Source organism: Fistularia commersonii, chromosome 7 (genome assembly GCF_037954325.1).
Source record: "Fistularia commersonii isolate RoL2024-O1a breed Wild chromosome 7, RoL_Fcom_v1.0, whole genome shotgun sequence".
In the NCBI taxonomy this organism is placed as follows: Eukaryota; Metazoa; Chordata; class Actinopteri; order Syngnathiformes; family Fistulariidae; genus Fistularia; species Fistularia commersonii.
Genome location: NC_141290.1, coordinates 10,130,638 through 10,150,219, shown reverse-complemented (window position 1 = coordinate 10,150,219; position 19,582 = coordinate 10,130,638). Strand labels below are relative to the sequence as shown.

Here is a 19,582-nt window from a genome sequence, read left to right as displayed (position 1 = left end):
CATCCAAACACGCAAACTCCTTACAGAATCGAACGAGGGTTGCCTGAATTTTGAAATCATAATCTACTTCTTTTTTGTCTTTTCAGGAGTTACCACAGCAAATCAAACTCCTCCAACTAATCTTATTCTCTGTATTCTCTTCTCTCACATCTGCCGATTACACCTCGTAATCATAACAATAATGTTACATTTTTATTTGTGGGTGCTGTTCCAAACCCCTGGTCACCTCAGAATTTTTTTTTAGCAGATTACAGAGTGTTGACAATTTTCAACATATGAGTTTTGAGTTTTGACTGCATTTATAAGTCAGAAGCAACATTTTGTCATTTATCCTTGATTGTATGGACAACCGGTGAAGCTGTGGAAGGACTGGGGTAATGTGTTCTCTGCGGGGGGTACAAGTTATGATCCCAGCCCACAGATATCTGGATTAGCTGGGGTTTGCGGAGGGATTTGTCGGGGAGGCAGAGAAGAATGGGTTCGCAGCAATCCAGCCGGGAGGTAAAAAGGCTATGCATGAGAATGGCTGCACCATGTGGAGCAAGATAGTGTTCTATCAGTCAAAAAGAAATAGGCAGATACTGATATTATTAATATGGGACCTGAAAGGATGACAACCTGACTCTTAACCCGAGTGGATGGAAGAATGAAGGGCATGTAATTGTTGATGGAGAAATTATGAGATTTGTGAATGTTGGAGGCTTTAAGTCTGAGAAATTTGGGAGCAGAGCTACGATTTGATCTCTGATTTCTGAGGCTGTCAGAAAGGAAGGAAGTTGGATGAGTAGAAGTGGAGCTGGAGGAGATACGGAGCCTCTTGTCATTCATGTGATTAAATACGTTTCTAATGTTTCTTTTACTAATACTGGACCCTTTTTGTCAACAGGCTCCTGAAGATATATTTTTAAAACTCCTTTAACTTTCATGTTATCCTGCTGGGCTTTTTCCTCTACGTACACAATACAATCCTTTCCGCCAATGTATGATTTTCCTTCCTTTTATATGCCTCCTCTATGGAATCGTGCCAGGGAACGGTAAATTTGATTGCGAATACCGGAATATAACAAAAAAAACCTAAAAACTAACAGAAGAAATAAGGGTAACTTCAGGGTTTTTGGAAAAGAAAGCTTTTATTATTATTCCTTTTAATTTAAAATTTAATATAGATTTATTCGAGAGTTCTCTCGTTTAAAAAAAAAGGGAAACTGAGACTTTCTCATTGTCCTGATTATCCCCACACAAAAAAAAAACACTTTTTCTTTATGTTACCCTATGACCTTTAAGGACCTTTAATGCCTGCTGGCATTTTTTTTTTATTGAGCTATATCGATAATTGCTCAATGTCCGACAATCAATGGAAACACAGGTGAGCAGTTAACATTAAAAGTGACAGGATGTTTAAAATTCTGAACTAAAAGTGATAGTGGTCTACAGGTTGGTGAACAGTTTGGTCTAGATAGTGAATAAAGTGTGAAAAAGGGAGAAAATCATGAAGAAAAAAACAAAACAAAACCCAAAAAGTGGGATGAAATAACGCCCCAAACGACCACTAGGAATAAACCAAACACTGAAGACAGCCATTCCTTATTGTTTCAGCAAAAATAATTTGTTTTTTATGTAGAAAAACAAAAACATTTTCGTGATTGGATATTTCTCGCTCCATCAAGAGTTAAAGCTGAATAAAAAAAAAAAAAAAAAGAGTTGAAGGCCCGCTCCCCCTTTTCCCCTTCTGACAGAAAAAAAAACTTGAAAATCTCACAGGGGAGACTGACAGGCATACAGTTGGTATATATATAGTACATCACCTCTTTTATATCATATATATATATATATATATATATATCTTTTATTTATATATATATATATGAAAGAGGTGATGGATTTTATATAGATGAAGTTGAGGTTTTTCATCACACAGCATTAAGATGGTGTCTGATTATTATAGTTATCATTCGCCCCCCATCCCATATCCTTTGTACCATATAAACATAGGAAAGTCAAAGCAAATCAAATGAATAAACAAACAAAACAAATGTGCGTGGAACACGGGAGGGGGACCAGAGCTCCCCCTTGCCCGTCCAGATGTACAGCGCAGTGAAAAATATCTTTCATATTAGCTCGTTTTGGTATGTATCGTCGTAATCAAGGCACAGGGATCGTCTCTCTTTGTCATCTTCTTCAACAGAGTTGTACAAAATTCAGACATTTTGATAGTTCTCACAAGAATAATAGTCCAGCAGTCAAATAAAAACAGACGTGTGTGTGTGTGTGTGGGTCACTCATACCCACACAGTGAACATCAACACATGACAATGGGTACACCAAAACTGAAAAAGTAGAATTGTGTTATTACAGGAATATATAATACCTATGTGTATAATTATATATACATATTTATATACAGTCACATATATGAACATCTATATATATGTATATATAAAGCTCTGATTTTTTGCACTTCATGGAGTTCACCTGCATTTATGAATGTATGAAATGTATGGTACTTTCCAGTGGAGGTGTTGGGCTCACGTGAGCAGGCGGTCCTGCCTACTGCGTTGCGGGCAGCCGATTGCAGGGTTAGTGCATGTGTGTGTGTGTGTGTGTGTGTGTGTGTGTGTCAGTTTGCTGCCCCATGTTTTAGTTCTCCCTGACCCCCTGATGTGTCCTCTGCATGCGGTGAATAAACTCCTCCTCCATCAGGGTCCGCTGTTCCATCCTGCCCACTGCAAAAAAGTTGATTTTCCAAAGGATCTGTGCATGTATGTGCATGAGTGTGTACGATATGATAGATCGGCTGTAGTGCATGTGTGTCCATATATCTGAGAGGTAAGCGACGGCTGAAAGAAGGGCTCCGGCGAGGACCCTCCTCCCGGCTTGGTGCTGGGTGGGCTTGGATATCCCCGTCCCGCCGGTGGTAAAAAACTTTCTTTCTGACCTTTTCAGTTTTCACAGGTTTAATTCTGATGTCATGTTGCTGGCGGATGCTGCTGCCGATCACAAGAGCTCATACTGCCGCAGGTGCATCCTCTGTATGATGTCCCGGCAGTCACTGAAGACGCGGCGAATCTTCTCCGTGTCGACTGCACAGGTGAAGTGGGGGTAACAGTAATGGCGTCCGTCCCCGCTGGCTGTGCTGATTCTCTGGGGAAGGCGAGAAGGGAGGGGAGGTTAAGTCAGTGTTAGCGCATCCTTCTTCTGCGTCCTATGAGGGCTCATTTATGCACCTCCTCCTAGAGGATGCAACACGCGACAACCACAGAAACCAGTGGAGGTATTTCCCGGTCTCACAGTCAACAGACGTGCTCAGATACACTCGAAAGTGTGTTCGACCCCGACCCACATACGTACCAGAAACTCGTCCCGTATGAAGTACTTTGCCCGTGTGACGCGTGGGCTCTCACCTGGCTCCGGTATTGCTGCGGGTTGAGGAGAAATCGGGTCACATGGTCATAAACAGTAGCATTTCTCCAGATACGATAACATTTGCTTCACTTGCATTAAAGGTAGTTATGTTGCCATAGAGGTTGACTTGGACACAAGGTGGCAATACCGCCAGGCAGAAGATTTTTTTTTTTTTATGTGGCTGCTGACGCCTGCACGACAGTCCCTTACCGTCGTCGGGCGTGGTGTAGCGTGCAAATGCTGGAAAGTAATCTTCAATCTTGGACTTGCCCGCCAAAACCTTCTCAGCCAGGAGGTCCTGTTTGTTTAGGAAGAGGATGACAGAAATGGTGCGGAGCCACCTGCAGGGGAGGGGAGCAAAGGGTGGGTTACATGCTGGACAGTCCCTGCATTGATGCAGAGGAACCGTGAATCTCTGTTCCTCGAACGGCGAAGGAAGGAGAAAAAAAAAACTTCAACCACACTGATAGTCCATGATATTCCCAGCATGCAGATCACAAACACTTTTGCAACTTTGCCCTCCCCGTCGTCTGTGTTATGTTCTTCTTTTTTCACAGCCGATTATTTTGAGTGTTGCACTTAAGGTGCACGTCGCAGACCCTTGCATCGCCCTACCAAAGTCCCTTGCCCCCAGCGGGATTGCAAAATGAACAGGTTCCCCTGGAGGAGACAAGTTCCCTGAACCAAATTGGAACCAGACGGTTCATAGAAATTCCTCTGTCAGACAGAGGCAAATAGCAGCCACACTAAGATTTATACAGGGTTACATACAGTACTTCTTTCAGACTATCTCCAGGATTCAAACTTCAGAAGAAGGTCGAGATAAAGGGGGGTAGAGAGAAGGGGGGCAGTCTGGACAGCACACAACTCAGACTGGCTGGAGGTGCATCTGTGCTTCCACAACATCGCGACCTCACCCATTCCCACATGTCATGCTCCAACACTATTGTCTATTTTTATCCTTGTTGGTCTCAGTCCATTCACACCCTGCTTATTTTTGTCATTGCTATTGTCACTCTGTTTATGTTCCCATCCTTATTGTTTTCATTTTGGCTGTCTATTCCCTCTATTCTCACCCATGCTGTTTTTTTCCCCCATTCTTATCCTTGATGCTGTTTTTGTTCTCTCTGCTTTCTATTTATTTGCTGATGTCTTTTGCTATCTTTCAATTGTCTTCTAATTGTCTCTCTATGTAAATATACATTCATATTTATTGACACTATAACTGTTGCGCTGCTGTAACAGAAGAATTTTCCCTATGGGAATCAAAAAAGTTGATCTTATCTTATTATATTATCTTAACAGAGAGAAAGGTGATGTGCTTTTGTGTTTTCATCCTAATCCGCACTGGGTAGATAAAGCTCTTATTTTGAAAAAGATATAGGAAGTGGTGAGTCCAACGAAACACAACGTATTTCACGACTGACAGACACCGATGCCAGAAAGACGCAGGTTCGAATGTCAATTCCAGATTTTTTATGCTGCAGGGGGGTTTTACAGGCAACTGCCCCCGCGTGTGCGACTATTTCGTGTCTGCAGAAGTTCTTTGTCACCCAGGTCATGGTGAATACTTGTTAAAATCTTCTTGTGATAGCAACTGGACTTGAATTTCTTCAATTCAAGACATTTCACCCCTCATCTGAGAGGTTTCTTCAGTTCATGAAGTTCAGAAGATTTCAACAAGTGGAGACTATTTCGTGTTTGCACCTTGTGAAGATGCACATCGATGACATTCCCACCTGTTGTTCCAGATGTTCTTGAAAAGATTGAGTGCCTCCTGTAGCCTGTTGGTCTGATTGTCTTCTCTAATCACCATGTTGTAGCTGCTACTCGCCACCACAAAAATGATCGCCGTCACATCTGCAGCACACACACACACACACACACACACACACACACACACACACACACACACACACACAAAATATATGAATTGAAAGGTAAAGCACGGACTGCACATCTTCCTCTTTGGAATTTAAAGTTCAAAATGGGAACCAGTTGGAAAAGAAGAACAACATATGCCAGGGCAGAAATGAATGGTGAACTGTGATAAAGGAAAGAATTAATGATAGATCAAATGAAACTCGAAAATGAATTCTCCAAACAACAGAGTCCGTTAACGTTTTAATTCATTTTTTTTTTTTAAATGCGAGGTAATTTATCACTTGTTTCTGATGGTTTCCTTGAGGACCTACCATTGAAACACTGGATCCACTTTCGCCGCTCGTCTCTCTGACCCCCAACGTCAAACATGCTGAGACAAAAAAACGGGAAGTCGCAAGTTTGAATCCCGCCGTAAAACCAGTGCAGATCGTTTCGTGCGGCAAACAGGTTTATAGTTCTTTGCTCTTGCGTGGCAATAAAAAAAAAAAAACAACTCCCTTGAACAACGTGACATGAAACTTTACATCAGCAAGATTGTACCAGGGGAGACGAACTTGCTAAAGGAAACACTGGCACTTATTTCAAAAAGTGCAGCTGGATGACGGGAACTCACTGGAACTTGACTTTGTCTAATTGGAACCTTGTCTCAGAGATCCCCGACGTCAGCACTCGGCATCGCAAAAGGTCCTGGAAGGATGAGATTCCGTTAAAGGAGCGGTGCCAAGTGTTTTTTTGTTTTTTTGACTCAGCCCCGAGAATACATGGCGGTATCAGTAAAAGCTGAGTCGACGCGATAGCAGTTCATTTCACTGTCAACACCTGGTTCACGTTTTTGCATTTCTTTGAACTTTGAAAATAACTTACTTTAGCGGTAACGATAAAGTACCCAAATATTGGACAGAAAAAAAAACAATATGCAATGACTGTTAAATAAAATGAGAAGGGTCGTTTTGTTTCTTTTAATCCACTATTTCATACAACTTCAAAACACTGATGTCAGTAAACCACTCCTCAAATAATGAGGTGATGCTGGGGTGGCTGACCCCACGAACATGCTTTTGTATAGTATTAGTTTTTTTCACCAAACATGCGCGTAAACACAGCACAGACCAGGAGAAATGAAGTGCAGTGCATTGAACAAACTGCACTTCAACAAATTTGGGGGTGGCGTTCCTGGGTCGAGTCCCGGCTCCTCCTAGTGTGTCAGTGTTGTTGACGAAGAAATATGTAGCATTTGGCTTCACTGAGACTACGGTGGGAGATGAGGAAGGACCGGTGTGTTTACAGTGTCTAAAAATAATAGCAGCGGACAGCATGAAGCAAAACAAATGAAGGCGTCACCTTAAGACGTTACACCCCTATTACACTGATAAGCCTCTTTAGTTTTTTTTGTTTTGTTTTTCCGAAAACATGCCGAATATTGCCAACAATCATCCCGCTTTGTGAAAGCTACAGCAGTAAAGCAGCGAGTACTGCTACGTTAATAAAGTTATTATTTGTTGCAAGGTGATATATATTTATTTCTTTCTCTTATCTTTAATGTTAATAAGGATACAATATTGTGCAGAGATGTGCATGTAACAATTTTAAAGAAAAATTATACTATTTATAGTTGTGGCAGAGAACGGGGCGAAACGTTTTCTTCTTCCTAGGGGGGGTGTAACAGAAAATAAGTGAGAAGCACTGCAGTTACCTGATAGGCGTGTGTGTGTGAGACATCTTACCTGATCAGTGGGTGTGTAGTCATGCTGTCTGACCACGTCTATCCTGTCAAGGAAGCTGAAAAATAACAATTAAAAAAAAAAAAAATCAAGGTTTACCACTCAATAGCCGTTCAGCAACACAGCAACATTCATTCATTCACTCTCCATCTACGACATATAGACATGCAACGAACCAATGAACCTCTTGTTTTTTGGACTGCGGGAAGGAACCTGGAGAACCCCCATAAGACTCCATGCAACCATATCTATACACTGTACCCCCCCCCCAACCACACACACACACAAACACACACACACAAGGTAGATCAATCGTTTTTGGACCCAAACATTCCTGGTTCGATTCCCGTCTCCTTCAAGTGTGTCGAAGTGTTGTTGAGCAAGACACTGAACCCCTAACTGCTCCCCTGGCGCTGATCGACAGCGTGCCTACTGCACACGGGGATTAATAAAGGATAAATTATCAATATTAAGTTATTATTACACAGAGTACATTGGTGAGCTAAGACAGAGGATGCTGTACTCTGATTGGCCACCAGGGGGCGTGTGAGCTCCAAAGTGGTTTTCTCAGACTCAACCAGAGATGCCTCGTCAATACAGCAGATGTACAGCTGTAGTGCCTCTTCTGCGGGAGTCTGTCATGTATGTGTGTGTGCCTTCCTCATTCATCAAACACATAGTATTTATTCCCATGATCTTACATTGTAAATGTCAAGAGAACAGGATTAAAATCTCCCGGTGTCTCAAAATGAAAAAGGCCAGTGTGTGTGTGTGTGTGTGTGTGTAAGCTACATGAGCGAATAGTCATCCCTCCCCATGCCTGTGGATGGACTGATCCATTCAGCTTATGAGCATGGAGGGAAGGAGTAGCTGCAAGCTGAGCAAGGTTCTGGATAAATGGATAAACACACACACACGCACACACACAAACATGGGAAAATACTTGAACAAAACAGCGTTCAGCACGCTGAAACAGCACAGCTGTTCTGACAGCGCAATCGGCCAAACATTGTCTGGTAACAATATGCGGAGGTGATCTGAGGTGGAGCACAACTGTAGCTGGGCCAGCAGGAATCTGGTGATCATCTAAGTGACACTAGCTTAGCTGTAGCGGGCGTCTGAGCATGTCTGCATCAGCCGCTGACTGATGTGTGAATGAGAGGGTGAATAGTTGTGTATGAAGGAATAAATTGTTGCATGTCTATTTGAAGTGGGAATGAGAGGGTGAGTGGTTGCATGTGTCTATATGTGACCTTGTGATGGACTGGCGAGACCCCGCCTCTCGCCAGGCGAGCGCCAGCACCCCGAGTGCTGGATCGGGATAAAGATAATGAATGACTGATGATGTACAAAATGCAACAAACGGTTAAGTGAAAAATAGGGGTAGGGTTAGTTTTGGGTCGCCAACACATTTGTCAAACCATCAGGCCGCTAGGTGGAGAGAGGATGTAAAAATGGGCAAAGCCCACAACTGGTTACCTGGTGCTAAGCTGGTAACAAGACAACATGTGTGACAGAAGCCCTCTTCACCTCATGGATGATCCCTGGATACCCCGTTAAATTAACTCCCCACCTCCTCTGATGTTAACTGTTAGCCACATCTAGGTTGCAATGTGTAAGGACCCCCTCGACATCAGCAGGAATGTGTCGGGCAGGAGCGAAATGTGACAGGGGGGTTCAGGAAACACACCGCGGGGAACGGTTCCCCTGCTGGACAGCAGGCCTGGGCTGCAAAAAGCATTCATTTGGCTTAATTCTTTTGGTATGCACAGTTGTGGAACAAAAAAAAAAGGCATGTCAGGTATGCAAATGTTTCTCTCCGTATTTGTAGTTTAATTTAACAATAATAAAACCTAAACTTAAAACGACAATGAGAAAAATAAAGTCAGACCTGCAAATTGCTTGGCTTTGTTTCGGCTAGAAATATCTTTTCTATTGTGGATTGGAGACAATGTGCCTTCTTGGTTCCGGTTCACACTCCCTGTACTGACTGCCATGGACGGTTCGGCCAATCAGGTGCGGCTGTGTAATGATGGTTTTCGTTTTTGTACACACACACACACACACACACACACACACAGAGCACTTACCCCCTATTAGAGGTTAATGGGCCAATAACAAACCGAGTAAAGTTTTGCTGTTTTTTTTTTTTGTTTGTTTTTTTTCTCAATCAAAGAAGTTTTTTTACATAAAAAAAAAAATCATGGAAAAAACCACCAACTCCTGGGGGGAAAATGTTGAGCAGAGGTCGTCTGGTTACTTCGAGGGGCCTGACTGCGTCTTTGCACGTTGACGCTGCAAGCCGACAGAAAAAAGGCTGTCTGACAAAAGCACTGCCGCTCCAAATATAGCTCCCTGGCGCCCCGGCCTCAAGTTTGATTGTCATGGCGACACAACCACGGGCACTAAAAATAGACCATTGGCTCCCGATCTTGTGCAACTGGAGTGGGGGGCCAGACAGGGAGAGGTTCAGAGTGGGGGAAGACGTAAGAGGACCAGGCAACAAAAGAGAGGTGGAAAGAGAGAGTGAAAAGGAGAGAAAGAGAGAAGTGCAAAAAATGGAACAAAGGAGAAAATTAAACAAGTCCATAGGACAAAAAGACATAACTAAAATTCATGAAAGGATGGGAAAGGGGGTGGAGGAGAGGAAGAGGGAAGAGAGGCGAGGAACGTGAGGTAAAGAACTTGAAAACAAGTGAACAGTGGAGAGGGGGATGATGGAACAAGGAAACAAAGAGCAGAGACTGGAGAAAGTCTTTATTTCTATGAGACGATTCTAAAAGAAGGAAAAAGGAATGGGTGACGCCCGCCGGTTCCACGGCGGACTAAGGGCCGGAGCAACCGGAGGACGTTTTCTATAGATCATTGCCAATCGATACGTTCATTAAAAGATAAAATCTTCGCGATGAGTTGGAGACTCAATCCCAGCAAAGCACATGAATATGAAAAAGACGCGCAATAGGACTACAGGGAGTCCGCGAGTTACATCGGAGATACGTTCCCTGAATGGCGTAAGGTGATTTTTTTGGACGCAAGTCAGACCTAGCCTAGCCTAGCCTAAGTGAGTGGACATAAACAAAGCACACATTACCCCAAGAACATCTGCTGGGACCCGAGCGTCGCCATAGCTCCCAAATAGACTTTGCATAGTGGCATATTCTTTGGCCACGCAGAGTTCACAGGTGATGTTTGATTTCGCACCATGGCGCTTCAAGTTGAACTTTATTTTAATTTTTATTATTTACAGGATGACCGCCGTAACAACGAAACGCTGCAGGTTGAGGACAGCGTAGGTCAGGGACCCGTTAGCATTCAACTAGTCAAACAAAAGCTCATTTCCAAGTAAAATGCCTACATGCTGCTAAAAGAACAACATCTACTGTCACCCAGTGAAACATGACTCCTTGTGCTCATGCAGACACTAGCGCAAGTGTACATGTTGAGAACCAGGAAGTGTTTTTTGGTGAAAATCCTGGAACTACGGCCACAGGGTGGAGTGTGGAGGTGATGAAGAGGAGACTTACTACTGCGCGCAGTCGATGAGCTGATATTCGTTGGACCTTTCCCAACAAGCCCGAACACCGTCGTCCTGCCAGAGGAGCTTTGTGTGGTCATAAAACTCCTGGGAAGAGAGAAGAGGCGTCCTGATCGACAACATACCACATATTGGAATAACTGCGAGTCATGGTATCACTTCAGGGCGCAGGAGCACCCCCGAAATAGAGGTGTAATGTCGCAAGGGGCCAATGGGGAAGCCATGGGTGGGTAAAACAAAAGGGTTGTGTCCAGATCCCGGGTGTTAAACCCAAACTAGACAATGGGCAAAAGTGTAGCTCTATCTTTTATTTTGTACTTTCAGGACATTCAGAGTGGTGCAGCCTGTGCTAGGCGCAGAGCTAGCATCACTGCCAGCTATATGTACTTGCATCTGTGTACATGTTGGTCTTAAAGCACGGGGTGACCCAACACATTAGTAGTCTCTTTTGAATTTTAGGAACTTTTTGTACTTCCTGGATACCGCCTTCCTGAAATTATTTGAAGAGAACGGCATTCAATGGATCCTCGATTGTGTGCCGAACGCCCGGCTTTCAAAGGAAACAGGAGATGGTGGGACACTAATCAAATTATTTCGAGAATCAACAACATCTTCAGCGTCTCTGGATCATACTGGACGCGCCTCTGATTCCTTGAGTCGTGGGGCTTTAAACTGTAACCGATGAATATTCTGGTGGTAAAGACACCAAAACGACATACAGGATAAATAAAAGTATCAAAGTTGACAACAGCTGAGTTTATCGCGTGGCTCTCGGTGGATGAAAGCTTTTTTTTTTAGGCCAGATGGTCAAATCCGTCGCTTAGCTTGGATTTTAAGGCTTGTTCGGAGGGAGCGGCAGATGAGCAGGGGCTCTGGCAAGAGGCAGGAAATACAACAGTTCACTGGGTTCACCAAGAAAAACGGGACAGCTTTGTGCTGACACAAAGCTCGGCTGTCTCCACGCGGCGGGCCCTTTTACTCACTGTGATCTCCATCTTGTCCGATATGGTCAAGTACAAATAAGCCATTATGAGCCACGGCATTACACTGAGTACTTGAAACATTTTTTTTTAGCTGCGAGCAAAACAAGTTTTTCACACTAGCGATCTTCACAAATTGCGCGGACGGGACATTTCAAGCCCGTTTGGAGATCAAATATGTTGATCGTTCATCTCACTAACAGTATGCAGCACACTTTAGACAAAATGTCAATACATCTGCTTCCCTCTTGTAATACAATATCTGTAAACAACCAAATCGTGTATCGGAAGCACTGTTCTATATGATGATTTCCCTGTCAGCGGATTGTCGCACTAGATTGTTCTGTTGATGTTTTTGTAAATGACGAGAGGCTGCATAGAAAGGAAAAAAAATCCTGCTTGATATTGTTTCCAGACATCTTTCTTTGGTTCGACTTCAGTCGAAAAGGGATATTTTAGAAAAATATAAATTACTGCCCGATAGCTGCATCCTTACGGATAAACTCAGGTGAATTCCCGTCTCCTCTAAATCATCTTCAATTGTTACTGGTTTCCTTGTGCATGAGAATTTAAAAAGAAGCCTCTTGGCGACAGGGAGACAATCAAGAAACTTGAATTTCTTCTCTCGATGGTTCAGGGTGAACATTGAGAGACCGAAGAGACATCAACGATCAAAGATATTTCTGTAGTGTTCATTTCCCCTCCTGAACGCCCCTCTCCCCACCCTGCGCTAGAAACGGAATCAACCAGTCAGACTGGTTTCCAGGGAAGGCGAGGGAGGGAGCAGCGGGCTGAGGAGGAAGAGGCTATCAGGACTATTTTCTTCTCCATTCTCTTCAGGAGAAACTGAGCAGAAGGCTGCGCCCGGGGAGCGGAAATTCATCTGCGTTAGCATTAAGGTCGCTGCATTGGCCTAAACTACAACTTCCTTAGCAATACATTAGCTTGGTTAGCTAGGCTAGCCCACCCTCGCACCTCAGGGTCAGGGTCAGCTTTAGACAAACTTCCCATGACGTTGCTGGGACTGGATCAGGGAGGGTTCCTTACACACATATACACACATCCCTGCAAATCAGGACACTCGGAACAATGTTTGAAAATGATATGTTGTACGTCTGTGTCTGTGTGTCCTGTGTGAGACCATTTTACACATAATTATTCTGTCTATGTTGACTCAATGCCTGCTCTATTGTAATGCATTAAATGCATCCTGAAACCCTGAGGCGACTCTACCTTATGGAAAACTACATGAGAGGTGTGTGTTTGGGAAACAACAAGGGCGGTTTCTTTTAGTACAATGGATGCAACTCCAAATGAAACGAACTAGAAATGACCCACATAATTTTTTTTGTGAAGTCTGATAAAATAAAACGCTGTGAGTACATCACTTTTACAGAAATCACCTTGGAAAATCACCTGTTGACGTTTTAACAGAAATCAGCCACTACTTGAAACATCAGCAAGAATGTCTGTAAAATATAATTTAAGGACCAATTATTGACCAAATGGTGCTTTTTAATTGACGCTATCTGGACGAAACCCTCCTGCATATATTCCAAAGCATCACGACATAAATTGGGAGAAATGGCGATCGGAAATCGTTCATATGTAAGACTGTCAAAAGCCCTGGATGACAGCGTCCTCTCCCCACAGTGCACGCCAGGATTAAGTTGGTCGGCCAAAATACGTGTCAATGGTGTAAATACATAAATAAGTAAACACTTGCTTGATGTCGGTGGGCTCACACTCATCAGGCCTTGAAGAGAACATCCAAGCGGCCCGAGAGAGTTCCCAGGGAAAATTACTGTGTGACTGTGTGTGTGTTTTGGTGTCAGGAGTGTTTTAGAAATCAGCAGGTGTGTTCCCACTTAGGAGGCTCAACTGAGGGAGCCACACAAAGACCCAAAATACAGGAAAAGTCATTTTTACTATGTATAAAAGCAAATAATGGAATTGACATTAATAACATTTGTGGTCTTGATGTTATGAAAGTCAACAGTGGAATAAGTGCTAAATTAAACCCGTTATGTTATTAGGGATTAAATATTTTTTCTGATCTGAATAAGAAAGAAAAATAGATGAGAAAAAAAAACATTTAGGTGTTAGATGTTATTTTATAAGCTGCTGTGATTCTGAGAGTTTTCTCGGTGTAATAACTCAAGGGTCAGAGACCGTACTGGGATGTTGGCTGGTTATTATCGATACGTATAAAATTGCTATCTCCAACTCCAGCTTTCCAAAAATAAAGAAAGACAAAAACTACAGCGGAAACAGTGGCCAGTCATCGCATCCTATAATAAAAATGAATAAATAAATGAGAAGGGGGGTACATCTCACCGAAGGGAAGGAAAAATCCTTGTGCTTCACTTGGTTCAGTACATAATCGATCAGGGGCTGGTTGGCAGGGCAGGCTAACTTGCACGGTGGCGCGAGCGTCTTCATGGCAGATACGATGGTCTGGATTGAGAACGCAGAAGAAGGAAACGCATCGAAATTAACTTTTAAAAGAAGAACGGAAAGGAAAAAAAAATGACATGCATTTCCTACCTCTATGGCTTCTTTAATATTGCTTTTAATATCGTGTATTTTCTGTTTTTTCTCCCTGTGAGGAACAAACAAACAAGAGTTAAGTGTCATCTTTCAGGAAGATGGGTACTTTGTTGCCTTTTGCAACAAAGTTTGGTTGTCTCGCTCATCAGAATCGGACCGGACCGGTGGGAAGGGGTCTGAGCGCTACTTTGGTGTTCACAGTTGGACGTATGTGAGCAGGAAGTGCTCGGATTAAAAAGATGCTTCACCGATTCGTCTTGTTCCCACGACCTCCATGTTTGTGCCTCTGATGTGACAACGCCACTCCACGGATTGAAGTTGCAAATTACATGTATTATTAATGACATATATTATTTTCATTGGTCTTCCAGTTAGTTTATTCTGGAAAAAATTTTAAAAAATTGCTAAGTTGGCTCATGTATTACTCCCACACTTCACTCAGTCGTAGGATCTTTCCATGCATCAGTATGGCGGCAAGCTAACCCTTGCAAAAATAGCTGGCAAACAAAAGTCGCAAGAGACGATGATAAGACAGGATCTCAGTGGCAGCAAAAGGAAAAGCTGCATTTAAAAATAAATGCCATGGGACTGCTTAAACTGCGGATTCATTGAAACAGGTGATTCTCACACTCCGCAAGCACTCGTTACCAGCAAATGAAGCCATGAAACCCTCAAAACTACTTCCATCCAACACAATACCTCTGTGAGGCGGGGTTTGCTGCAATGACAAAAACAAGATGGAGTACACTGGGTATGAGAAACACATTTCAAGTCTCCCATCACCTTGAGATTGGACTGTCTAGTTGCAGGGAAACAAGTTCTGGGCTTGAACTGATTCCACATTGGTATGTCAATTTTGGTGCGATAATAAGTGAATAGTTATTAGAAGTGCATAATGTTGGGTGTAGTGGTTAGGTTTACATTCCTCTGATTTTAATTACACCCCACAGTCCGCTGCGTTTGCACATCAGCGACCACCTTGATGCCACCAAACCGGCGATAGCTAAAAACGAATTTGCAGCAACAGAACGGCTCGGCATATTGCGTTGCACCTGATTGGCCCCAATGGAGCTTGGCCCCATTCTGCGTTTTTGACACCATTCACACCCTTACAAACCCAGGGGTTGAGGCCTCAGTTGTGTTTGTGGGGGCACAGTTTGTTCTTCCTGGTCTCCGTGAGGATGTTAAAAGCTAGATGGGTTCCTGTGTTCGGTCTCAGCATGCTAAAGTGAACCGGGTCACAAAGGGGCCCCTCTTGGACCTTTCCTTGTCCCTAAGTGGCAGTTCGACCATCATTGTTCCACCATGGGTACTATGGCTACACAGTACTACTTTCACCCCCCACCCTGGCGAGGGGATGGCCCATTTTGCTTCGACAAACCCCAAAGTCGTGGCCACAGAGGGATGTGCTGCGAATGTCAAAAAGAAGCTCAGGGTGACGCCTCTACCCCCCCAAGCTCCCTTTCTAGGAAAGAGATGAGTAAGAGATGAGTAAGAATAGAAAAATGTGACTTCTCCTTCCGCTGCCTTAACTCGGGATCAAGTTTTGGGAAATTCGAAATGCATCGGGGGGACTGAAAAACACCCCAGGGGCAGTGTTCCCGGAAACCTAAACAGATCATGCCTCTTTCTTGTAGTTATTCGAGCAACTTCAGTATTTACACCAAACAGGTTAATAATCCAACCAAAACATTTCACTCTTTTGGGTTTTTTCTGTCTTCCAACCGTAACAGGCTCTGTTTGTCTGTGCAAAGGAAAGGGCGGGGAGGTGAACTGCCACACATACTTGAATGATTATGATTGAATCAACCATCCAAGTACTGCTTCATTCAGAGGCTGAAGGTAAACTGGATACATTTTTGCCAGATGGGTCTGAACAGCAACCCCAAGCTGTGGGACTTTGGCTCTAACCGCGAAAAAAAAACAACATATTCAGCAACTGATGATAATCTCCCGGTGAGGTCTTTGTCTGCAAGTGTTTATCTTTTGAAAAAATAAAAAGACTGACTTGCAGCAACGGAAAAACCTAGAAAACACTGTGCCTGATTTGTCACTGTTCCAAGTACAGACCAAAACGATGATCTAAAACTGTTGCGGGAAAAAAAAAAGTTGTCAGGGTTTATTTTTCCCGCTTGTGATTCAGGCTGAATGCAAGACTCAATGAATGCACCACCTTAACTTCACCCGCTAAACTGCTAAGCTTAGTTGTACGTTTTCACCTTGCCTGCTAATGGCTAGCAGTTAGATAAGAAGCATGTTTACCGATAGGAGGGGAAAAAAAAGCCTTAGCTTTCCTGCAACTAGAAAGTTGATGGGATGAGAGCTGATCCACAACGGTTGATAATAACACAATTACACTAATATGAAGGTAACTGCGTATTAGATATCATAATTACTCAAGGTAATGTGAAAATAATCATAACTGTAAAAATACAAAAAAAACAACTAAAAATACTATTTATATTTTTGTGTTCTTATTAATTTTCCAGACTAAATGACTGTCTCAGAAAATTAGAATATTGTAATAAAATTCTTTATCTTCTGTAATGCAATTACAAAAACAAAACGGTCATGCATTCTGGATTCATTACTAATCAACTGAAATATTGCAAGCCTTTAATTATTTTAATATTGTTGATTATGGCTTACATCTTAAGAAAACTCAAAAATCCTATCTCAAAATATTAGAATATCATGAAAAAGGAATTTTTGTTTTCTTAATTGCCTTACAGAAGATAAAGAACAAACACAATATTCCAATTTTCTGAGACAGTCCTGTATACACGTATAAAATAAAAGGAGACAAAGATGGGCTAATCTTGTTAAAAACCCACAAGCCGCAAGTCTTAAAATCACAGACATGATTCCAAAACACAGACAAAAAAAATCAAAAAGGAATTGACTGTATAACGACAGCAGAGGAATTCAACTTTTCCTGATGCTGCAGAGCATGTCCCGGTCACCGGTGGGTTTGGGGTAATGTAGCCATCCACACCTGAGCAGGTGGCGGGACCTGTGTGTGTGTGTGTGTGTGTGTTATGTGTGTGTGTGTGTTTCGCAAAATGAGCTACAAGGAGCGGTGTGCAGGGGGAGGGGAGGTACTCACTCTGGGTTGAAACCGTCGACGTGCAATATTCGCATCTGTTTGACTATCGTGCTTTTCCCGGATTCGCCGGCCCCTGAGGGGAAAAGGGAGACGGTAACCAGTAAGGAGGCAAGTAAGAGGTTGGGGGAAACTAAATAAATTGAATATTTAATACATGAGCACCACCCCAGCTGCAGAAAACAATGGGTCAGGCAGATTTTTTCTTTCTATGTTAATTATCTGAGGACGGCACGGCGTCAGACCCGATGTGACCTATCTCTGACACAAATCAAACCTCCCGTGCTTTTCTGGTACATATACATTTACACCCGTGGCGTTTGGTAAACAAACCCAGGTTGCGTTGGAGCGTTTCTCACCCCGTTCTGAGCCAATGCCTCGGGTCTGGAGAGGACCCTTGGATGCGGAGAGGTGACCTTCAAGTGTTTCTCTCTGCTTTCCCACGAAATAACGGAAATCTTAAAAAACAATAGAACTTTGGCTTCAGGGGCCTGTTTAGTGTTGGCTGTTTTAAAAACGCAACACATTTCAGATTTCGAGTGAACGCCACGGTTGCACGAGGGACACAGGAAATCCTAACAGTGACCCTAATTTTCCCTCTGTGCAAGCAGCTGAGACATCGCGGCCTTACTGAATCGTGGCATTGCGGTGAACAAAGAGACAAAACTCTGATGAACGGGTGTTGTCGAAACAGGTGAAAAAGGTTAGAACATGGTTTTCTGCAAACAGATTCAAAAAAGTCCAGCTCTAGGGAGAAAATAATGAACCGGGTTAGCTTTAAGGAGGCGTGTCTTCAGCTCAAGGCCGTCGGACATCTGGGCAAATAACACAGAACCACCGGACGGCATCTTCAGCACCAAGATCTACTGAATAGCACCTGGCCCCCAGGATCCCAAGTCAGGTGTTATAGCGATGCAGTGCGTAATTTGTATCGCTTGCCGTTACATCCCCCCCCCAGGAGTCTAAAACAACAGTTCTGGTCCCCTACATGAAGACCCCTGAGGTCTGAAACACACACACAGTTGAACATACCTAAAAGCAGCAGCCGGTGCGTGGCCCGGTAATCCTGCTTGTCTCTCTGCAGCTCCTTCTCGATCTTCTTGTTGGCCTTCCTCTGCGCCTTCTCCTCGCCACGCTGGTCTTCTGCCGTGCCGTTGCCCAGACAGCCCATCTTCCTGCACACCCGGTGGTGGGGCGTCAATCACCCCTGAGCTTCTCCGCTGGTCCGACGCAGGAGATACGGGCGCAGGAAGTGTGACATCTACGCTGCTCCACGGGGCTTCCTGCCACAGGGTGAACGCATGGAGGGTCGTGGCTATTAACTGTCAAGTGAATCACCAGGGGACTGGTAAAAACGCAGGATTCCTGTGTTTTCTCACTGTAAATCCACAAAGAAGTCATCAGCAATGGCAGTAATGGGGGGGGAGGTGTTTCAGCATTGCAAGGGCTTCTTCCTTGGTTGATATCTTCCCCAGGAGCCCACCTTTCTGCATTTCCACACACAACCCATAGCCCCTGTTTGCTAGACCCTCCTCCTTATTCCCCCTCGAATTAAAAACACATTTAAAAAAAAAAAAAGTATCCAGGGCGCACCCCTGGCCTGCTAGAGGAAACTACAATTTGGGGTGGGGGATAATGATTTGAATGGCGGTGTGTGTGACTCACCAGACTCCAAACGTAAACACACACAGTTCAAATCCGTCCCTTTGACGCCCTGTGTCTGCCGGCCTGAAACGATAGGGGGTCCAGACTATAATCCTCCAGTCAGGTGTCTAGACCCCCGACCCCACCAGGTAAATGTTAACGTGTCTCCTCACATCTGTAGATGCTCTTCTGCACCAGCTTCAGGCATCACCTCACAGCACCCCACGGTGTCCGTGAACGCAACGCGATAATCCAGGTGGTCTCGGTTAAATCCTTCCCACTCCACTCCACTCCGAGTCAGAAGAGGTTCAAGCCCCGCCGTCGGGTCCACTTCCTCCCTTCTTCTTTTCCTCTTCTTATTCTACTTTTGCCCTCCACCTGCCTCTTCCCCGGTGTCCGCACGGCGGGTTTACAATGAAACGTTACATGTGCGCGGTACGTGAACGCACCACTGACCCGGAGATGAGACGGTCCTTCACCGCAGACAGGTGGAGCTGGGGTTGGGGGGCGTCAGCGAGGAAATGTTTCTTTATCCCTCAGAATTATTGTTGTTGTAATTATTATTATCGTTATTACCTTCCTGCCTCCCCTTTGCCCATCTGACACCCGCACACCGAGGGAGACAGCGCCGAAGAGGCGGGGTGGAGTGACGGGCTCTGGCGGAACCCAAGGAACGCCGAAGGCGCGACGTCAAGCTGCCCGGAAGGAATGTCGGAACTTCCGGTTCCGGATTTCACAATAAAGGGTCACAGTGACAACATAA

The 19,582-nt window shown here is 44.0% G+C and overlaps 1 protein-coding gene across 5 annotated transcripts; it reads right to left on the bottom strand.

Annotated features, from left to right (window-relative positions):
- Window positions 1-1,111: 1,111 nt before the first annotated feature.
- On the bottom strand, window positions 1,112-19,492 carry LOC147232725 (guanine nucleotide-binding protein G(s) subunit alpha-like). Of its 5 annotated transcripts, none has more exons than XM_086149747.1 (14): window positions 18,993-19,492; window positions 18,841-18,903; window positions 18,208-18,458; window positions 17,179-17,251; window positions 14,070-14,124; window positions 13,860-13,979; window positions 10,532-10,629; window positions 7,011-7,065; window positions 5,900-5,973; window positions 5,598-5,656; window positions 5,142-5,262; window positions 3,613-3,743; window positions 3,349-3,416; window positions 1,112-3,141 (listed from the first exon to the last, which is right to left on the bottom strand). In XM_086149747.1, the coding sequence occupies exons 3-14, from the start codon at window positions 18,344-18,346 to the stop codon at window positions 2,995-2,997; spliced, it is 1,140 nt and encodes a 379-aa protein (XP_086005873.1). In that variant the 5' UTR covers window positions 18,347-18,458; window positions 18,841-18,903; window positions 18,993-19,492; the 3' UTR covers window positions 1,112-2,994. The 5 variants fall into 5 exon arrangements, with proteins under 5 accessions (XP_086005873.1, XP_086005874.1, XP_086005872.1 ...); XM_086149748.1 differs by having other exon boundaries at window positions 18,208-18,553; window positions 18,841-18,947; window positions 19,031-19,478; XM_086149746.1 differs by having other exon boundaries at window positions 18,208-18,553; window positions 18,841-19,478.
- Window positions 19,493-19,582: the final 90 nt, after the last annotated feature.